The sequence below is a fragment of the Amphibalanus amphitrite genome, unplaced genomic scaffold (assembly GCF_019059575.1).
Source record: "Amphibalanus amphitrite isolate SeventyFive unplaced genomic scaffold, NRLGWU_Aamphi_draft 001698F_arrow, whole genome shotgun sequence".
Lineage (NCBI taxonomy): Eukaryota > Metazoa > Arthropoda > Thecostraca > Balanomorpha > Balanidae > Amphibalanus > Amphibalanus amphitrite.
In genome coordinates, this window is record NW_024883191.1 from 90,808 (window position 1) to 98,676 (window position 7,869).

The following is a 7,869-nucleotide window of genomic DNA, read 5'->3' on the forward strand; positions in this document are numbered from 1 at the left end:
TTAGTTTGTAACTTCATGCCGTTTCTTGAAGGTTGTAACTTCAAGTTTGTAACTCCAGCCCAGAGGTCCCGCGCATCCTCATTCCTCAACTTAAAAAAAGCACGCAATGCCAAACGGAACATACCAAGTTTTATGAGAAGTACCAAATAACATGTCTCAGTGTGAGCCAGGTCCGCATCAAGCGTCGTACCGAACACAATACCGAAATGATGAAATCTCTTCTGAAAATCTATCGATCGATACCGAGACACGCTTTTAATACCGCACCACACCTGTGCTCCCCGCCTGTACCGGCTGTTCAGCTGTGAGCCACTGACCTGGACGAGACAGTAGTTGTTGGGATCCTCTCGGTACCTGCCGTACTTTTGGAGCATCTCCTGCACCACGGCAGCGGCTGTATCGGTCACAGACAACAGCAGCGTCTTGTATGGAACGTCGCTGCACAGGCTCTCTCCGTAAATCTGTCAGGAAAGGGGAGGGAGGGACGGGTCAGCACGCGGTGAGAGACAGGGCAGGGGAGGGTTGGGTGTCGTATCAGCTTTTTTTCGTATCAGGTTAAAGGAACTATCCCACCTTCTAAAATGTTGTTAAAACCAGTTAAATTGTGCCCGACTTTATAGCTTGGATGACCAGGAACACGGTTCTGGCATTTATTTTCATTAAACATCTTAGGCTTCCCATATTCCAAACACAAACTTTCCAATATGTGACGTCACAGCCCAAAATTACCTCCTTCCCCAGGCCACATTACTGTCATAAAGCTGATTCTTTTTACTCTGTAGGCACCACAACAAAGTTCAGACCAAGTTTTAAGCGATTTTTCAACGAACAAACCCATTTAAATCAGAATGACTAAACGAGGTGACGTCACACTAACGGTCGCTCCATGTTGAAGATAGGGCCTTGCGCAAGGCCCATTTTCAAATGAAGGGAACGAATTTCTTCAACACCAAGAGGCCGCGGGGGTTGCAACCTAGATAGATAGTGGTTTCTGAACCTCGCCGCAAACTTGGCTATCTCAACTCAAACCCCATGTTAAAGGTGGGATAGTCCCTTTAAAGTTCCAACCACCCTACCTCCCACCACTCTCCTCCACCCCTCATACCCCTCCCTGTCCACCGTTTGTCCGCCCTCTTCCACAGTCCCCCTTCACTCAATCCTTCCCGTCGTTCACTCTCCGTCCGTCCGTCTCACCTTGAGCGTGCCGCCCGTGTCGGGTCCTCCGTCTCGGCTGCGGAACTGCTGCAGCTTCTTCTCCAGCTTCTGCTGTCGCCGGCGGCGCATCACTGCCTCCGGGTTACTGATGGAACGCGTGAAACTCGTCTCCGGCAGCTCTGGAACGGGATACGGGGGTCGCTGGTGATCGGTGGCAGGTAGTCTGGTGGGTTTAGTCAGATGCGAGAACTGGTAAGCAGGCGAGACGTCTGGTGAGAAAGGAGTCTTACGAAAGTCACGACACCAGGCTCGAACAGAGACAAGGGAGGGGTCACTGGGATAGGTCATATGGTAGGTTTCCACTTCTGGACGATTGTAATGGTGATAATGAAAAATATATATTACGGACAATAGAATATAAAAGCACAGGGGCTGGCAAAGATAATGCTAGCGACGTATCAGACACACCAACCAATATGCGAGTAAGCTATAAAGGGCAAAGATGGGTGTCAAAACGACGAATGAAGTGGGGAGCGACACAGTAAATTAGGGCAAATTGAGGTAGAGGGCTGCTCATCAGAAGGATTGTTTCTACTTTACCTGTATATAGCTTTTCTGCCACGCTTGAATCGTGATCATTGATGCTCTTAATCTTGTGAAGTTTGCCCTTCTTTTTCAGGTCTTTCTTCTCTCGTTTACTGAGTTTGCGTTTGAAGTTGCCTTCGTCTAGTGTTGATTCGCCGGGTGCTCGCAATGACTGAAAACAGCGCATCGTTAGCCATTAAATCGACTTCAAACGAATACGCACTCTAAAACACGAACTGTATTACGTTAAAGTGTATCGCGGATATAAAATCGCAGTGAATATTGCAATAACAACACAGTACACGCAATAATTGTATAGCTTGCACTCTCAAGTCACCCACCCACCCAATCCCCAGCGCCAAGCGTGCCCGGCTCGCTCACCCAGCGTTTTTCGTTGAGGTTCCGCAGCAGGAAGCGCCCCTCGCGGTCGTCCTGGTGCCAGTTGAGTTGCACGTGCAGAGGACGCTCGTCGGGCGACAGCTCTCGCTCCTCTGCTGGGACAAAACACGGCCAGTCAGTGTCGTTAGTAGCGGTGAATGGTGACACTTACTGGGTAATGAGGTGTTTAAGGAGGGATGGTGGTATACTGGTAGCTTCCACATCAGAGTATGGTACTCCGTCTCAGCGAGCATACTTAGCATACCAAACACGACGGCGAATACTTCTGCGTGCCAGCACACTGACATCTGCTGCTATTGTCACACTGTCATACCAGTACGTGACGCAATGCTGGTCGCAGCCAAACGTGTTGACGGATAGTGTTGGAACGGGGGATATGCCATGGTACAGGGTTAACATATACTCAATTGACTGTCAATAAACAAATATCATACATCACGGGCGCAAATTAAACGTTGTATAAGAGCGTACATAAGCCTGTCATGGGAGAGTAATTGCGTTGAAACATTCGTTAAGCCAATCAAACGCAATGCATTCGCGGTCCAATACTCGAATTGTTCCAAACTTCCACCTCGTTAGCTATCTAACTTCTCCAATTAATATGAACATGTTTAAATGGACTCTTTAAAGATACAAACACTACACTGGATACTGTGGACAGCTCTGCAACAACTGACTGAACTGCTCTGAACAGCGAATATCTACATACTAAATTCCTGGCTGCTGGACTGACCAGAGCTCTGCAATACGAGCTCCCCGCCCACCGCCCCTGTCGGTACATACATACGTCCACAAACCCGAGATATAGGGCAATGGAAGGTGTCACAATGGTCGGAAGTTCCCGGTAACACACCTGTAGAGCGTTCTAATACTTAGTCGCGTCTCAAAACAGACAACTGTTAGCCGAGGACATCTCTGACAGCGTCGCAGCCCCGACCTGGCGCAGCTAGGTGGCGTGCAGACACAGTGATGAATGGAATATAAATATGTACTATCGGCCAGATCGCAGCAAAATATCGTCATCTATGGTAACTCTGTGGTGCTTGAGCAATGAGCCCGCAAAATTGCTATAATTTTCAATAATCATAAATTTTAGATAGCAGAAAATACAGCGGCACGACAGTGACGAAGCTTTTTGATGAAGTTTCTCACATAAAAAATGTATCGGCCACGAAAATGTCAGCGCACACTGACACGAGTCATTCTTGCTTGCTTTATATGCTCTGTCGGGATGTCCACGAGCAACATATGTAACACCAGCATTTACTGGCGGAGTGCCATGTAACTGATCAACAGACCAGATAACAGCGTGTAGTCGGTCAGCGAAACGGGCACCAAAGAACGAGCCATGATAAACTGACAGAGACGTGACGCTGGCGTCAGTCTACAGAGTAGCGAGAAGCTGCAACTAAATTTGAGCAAGATAAAAAACTACAGCGGGGCAGACTTCAATAACCAATAAAAATATGCAATGTATACATAGTTATGGCTTTATTGCTATGTGTTCCTATCTTCGTAGTTGAGTTTCAGGGTTGCATCTGGCTCATTTCAGATTGACAAGAGGCTATGCAAGGCTAACGTGCCTAATGCCTCACAAAAGACTACCTAAAAAAGACTAACATTGCGATACATGTAACTGACAGCTCCTTATTAATGTGTGTAGTGTGTACTTAACTGAAAATTTTGGCAGACTGCAATAATATCAAAATTGTTACTTGTCTGGAATACGAGCATTTACCTACGACAAGAAAAAAGAATAAAAACGATTAAGTCAGAGTGAAATGGCAAGATATCCTACTATCTATATTAAGACATCATCCTATGCGAACGTCAATTTGGCGTCGTTCCGTGCATCGCAAAGAAATATTGTTCGTACAAAGAAGACAGTGAAGCTACAGAAAAAGGAAAACTAATACGAATATAATATAGCTACACCAGCCTATACAATGAGAACCCACAAGTAATCGGGAAATCAGGAATAGAGCATAATATTAGCTGAGCGACTATGTTCATATCCCGTCATCAACGGAGATGCCAATCTCAAGCCCTCTGAGCGCCGGGTTGAGCCCCATGATATCAGATAAATGAGACGGCGGTGCAGCTGATGCTGGCTGTAATTCCACAGTCACCGGAGCTGTTCGAACAGACTCACAGGACTCAGGAAACGAGGTGCTGTGTTAGCCGTAACAGAATATGGGACTGTCTATAAGTGATGACACGAGGGTTTAACTTCAAACTCGCGAACTTTCTTCATAACATCACTTGAAGCTAATCGTAAATTTCCTTTCAGTCCATGAGTTGTCAATCCTTTGGTTTTTGTTTTCTACTAGCAAAACTTTCCCCGTCATCAGTTTCATAAACTAAAAGATGCACAGAACCTTTAAAGCACACAGCGTTTAAAAACCTGACAGCACACTTAGCACACCCCAAAGCCCCTCCAGCCACCTCCCTCTCCCACTCTGCCTCTCCTCCCTCCCGGCACCCCTCCCTCCCTCCTCTCCGACCCACCTCCGCTCTCGTGGATCTCGTAGAGGGCGAATCGCGGCGTGGACAGCATCCTCATGTCGGGCCGGAACTTCTCAATCAGGGTCGCTATGACATCCTGAGAGGTGGCGTCCGAAGACACGCGGATACACTTGGTGGACACTTTCTGACCAGAGTCCTGATAGTAGAACCTGTCGGATGATAACAAACTGTGGTCAGGGACAATGCGTGAGGAAAAATGCTCAGTTGATCTTCATGTTGCAGCTGTAACATTCAGCAAAGCTACAAACCCACGTTTTGGTGTGCGTGATGTTATGGTTTATACTCCAATGAAATCACAACAGCGCATGCAAATCAATTATTCAACCTTATGAGTTAGCAAACATCCAACAGAATGAAACACTAAGGGCACCAAAGCAAAGGTCGAGCAGCTGGGCTATGCAGTATGCAGTGATATCCTCCGAGTCCGGCAAATCATCGCAATGCGTTTTATCCGGTACATTGTGGACTTTGTCCATTCCAAAGCTCAGCTGGTAGAGCCTTGGATTCCAGGACGTAGTGAGAGCCCGGGTTTGAGTCACTCCAGCGCTCGATATTTGAGACTCCTGTCCTGATGGGGATGGTCTGCGGTTGGTGGGAGCAGCCTCAGACAGGTTGTAGTCAGTTGAGTGGGACAGACCTTGTCCAGCTTTAATGGGCAAATGGGCGTGCTTAACTTGGATGTTAATTCTCTTGTTCCCCGGAGACATCAACATTCAACAACCTCATAGCTCCAGACCAACACTACCACAATCTGTGACGTCAACTCGCGAAATGGGCTGGCAGCATCCGATCAACAATGCTTAACATAAATTAAGCTTGTCAGCCTGTCCCTACAAATGCTCAAATTATGTACAACAAATTTACATAATTTGCTCTTATACAAATTTGTACAAAGAGCAAGATCAGCAGATGGGAAATGTATCAGTTGGCTAGTGGCTACACTATGCATCACACATATACAGCCAAGGAAAACCAAGATGACACACAAGAAAATGAAAATGAAAATGTCAAAGAAAATAACGTGTTGAGGGTAGGTATTCAAATAAGAACTGACATTACCGTTTGAACTATTTTTTACAGAATCTGCATTTTTGTGTGAAAATGGTAACTTGTAGGTGCACTGAGGGCAGAGCTGTGAGAACTGACTAGAAGCTAAGTTAGCGAATATTTGCACTATATTTGAGTCAAATTGACAAATTACCTTTAAAAAATAAGCAAATATGGAAACAAATAGGATGAACTACATATTTACTAGCATACTCCCTGCAATTTGACTCTCCAAGATAAGCAAAGGATTGTTTATGGCTGTCCCAGAAACCCCAAAAGGTTAGTCAAGAAAATCCTGCAAACACGCAGAAAGACTGCAAACGACTTACCTCATAACGCCATGGAAGTTGAGCTTCTGGTCCGGCTCTGAGAGCTCGAACAGGTCCAGCCGGTTGTCATTCCACTGTGCTATTGTGGCACGCAGCTTCTCCCACTCCTGGGTTCTCGAGTGGTCCATGGTGGCTGGTGCCGGGCCACACTGGCTGAGCCAGCCTGTTGACAGAACACAGCATGCATATATGGGCTAATAAATAAATTCACAATTAATGGATGTTATTCACATTCCACTGCATAGGCATTTACTACATACAACTCAAATCATGATGATAAAAAATATTTGAGAAAAACAGCTTTCTTCCTTATGTACCCTGAGGTACACTTGGGGGCAGATTGATGTTCCACCACTCCTACCCATCAGGCTCCCATGGCTCAGCACTGGCTGCTGCCAGTGGCAGCACTGGGAGCAGTGCTGAGGGCAGGCAACACTGGCATTGAATGATACAATAAAATAAGCTTTAAAAATTTCACTCTATTTGTGGTGAAATCTACAGATACACATATCCAAAACATGTTCAACTCATTCATTGCCTGTAATATCTCTTAAGACATTAGCGCATGACACCATGCTGCTGTGTGTAGAAGCTCCCGTATTCGGTAATACTGATACAGGGAAAACTGATACCTATTGGGTTTTGAGGATAGTGCTACCTTTACCAAATTTTTGGCATTTCAAAATCCTTTGACATGAAATCTGACAAAAAATATTATTCTAGTCACCAAAAAGTCATTCAGATTCAGCATAAATCAAAACTGTCACCCATTCTCCTACTAAGTTAGAAAGAATACCATCAGCAAAATAATTCAAATAACTTTTGACAGCATCACAACGGCAGAGACAGTGCAACATTTTCAGGATTCTGGATGCTGATAGTTGACAACTGGCATCATCCATCACCCGGTTTTGGGCTCGCGCCGCTGATTTGTTCTCGCGCGTGCGTGGTGTCCCCGGCGGCTGCGCGGTATAGGGACGACCCGCCGAACGTATTGTGAAGTTTCTAACGCGAGTTCTTCTATTAGGATAATGGAGAGAATCATTCACAATGTGCTATGTCAATTTGTACCAATAAAACCATATTATCGTTAAAAAAAAATCCATAATCTTGAAAAGGTCACATTCTGTTGACAATTGATAGCATCCTGACAATGAAGTGGAGCAACTGGACTCAGAGTTGGCACTTCAGCAGTCTTTCGAGAGCATCCCAATCCTGACCACTGAAACTGAGCAGAGCTCTGTTCAGTCGCTTTTTTTTTGTCAGCATGCTGTTGGGTTTCCCATATAATGAAGTTATTGCTGCCGCTTCTTAGCCTCTCATTGGTCAAATGAATGGACCACGTGAATTTGACCATTGCGGAGCCAAGAAATAGCAGCATGCTCGCAGCATGCTGATAAAAAACTGTGACCGAACAGCATCCAGGCGACGCGTGACCAATGTGGTTTTATAATGATGCAGGAAAATTACAAATAACATTCAAAACACATATAGGCATATATTGTATATTGGCACCTACCTTGACCTTCGAAATATTCCGATCTCAATCTAAGATCTTCCCGCCAGGTAAAAATTTGACACCGACACAGGTTGGGTTTCTTGCGCCATTAAAAAAGGAGAATGGTACCTATATTGTATTGCATCTATGGTAACTCTAGCAGGTTACTGGTGCTCTTAATTATACGTAGAAGAAAAATACACAGAAATCACAAAAACATGCTAACTAATCACATGTAAACACCAAAACAAGAAACCAAAACAGCAATGGCGCAGATTTGATTTTTAGACGTATTTGGCGTGCTTCGGACGCGCCCAAAAAGAAATACAA

At 45.3% G+C, this 7,869-nt stretch overlaps 1 protein-coding gene across 2 annotated transcripts in view; it reads right to left on the minus strand.

The window, feature by feature from the left end:
- LOC122374707 (afadin-like) overlaps nt 1-7,799 on the minus strand; it is a 44,378-nt gene extending 36,579 nt beyond the window's left edge. For both annotated transcript variants that reach the window (XR_006255269.1, XM_043353625.1), the window contains exons 1-7: nt 7,561-7,799; nt 6,042-6,204; nt 4,648-4,814; nt 2,122-2,234; nt 1,756-1,912; nt 1,195-1,334; nt 318-461 (exon numbers count right to left, since the gene is read on the minus strand). Coding sequence is in view for 1 of the 2 variants with exons in the window: in XM_043353625.1 (XP_043209560.1) it covers nt 318-461; nt 1,195-1,334; nt 1,756-1,912; nt 2,122-2,234; nt 4,648-4,814; nt 6,042-6,169 (849 nt within the window). In the remaining variant the exon portion in view is untranslated. The remainder of the gene's footprint in view (nt 1-317; nt 462-1,194; nt 1,335-1,755; nt 1,913-2,121; nt 2,235-4,647; nt 4,815-6,041; nt 6,205-7,560) is intronic.
- Nucleotides 7,800-7,869: the final 70 nt, after the last annotated feature.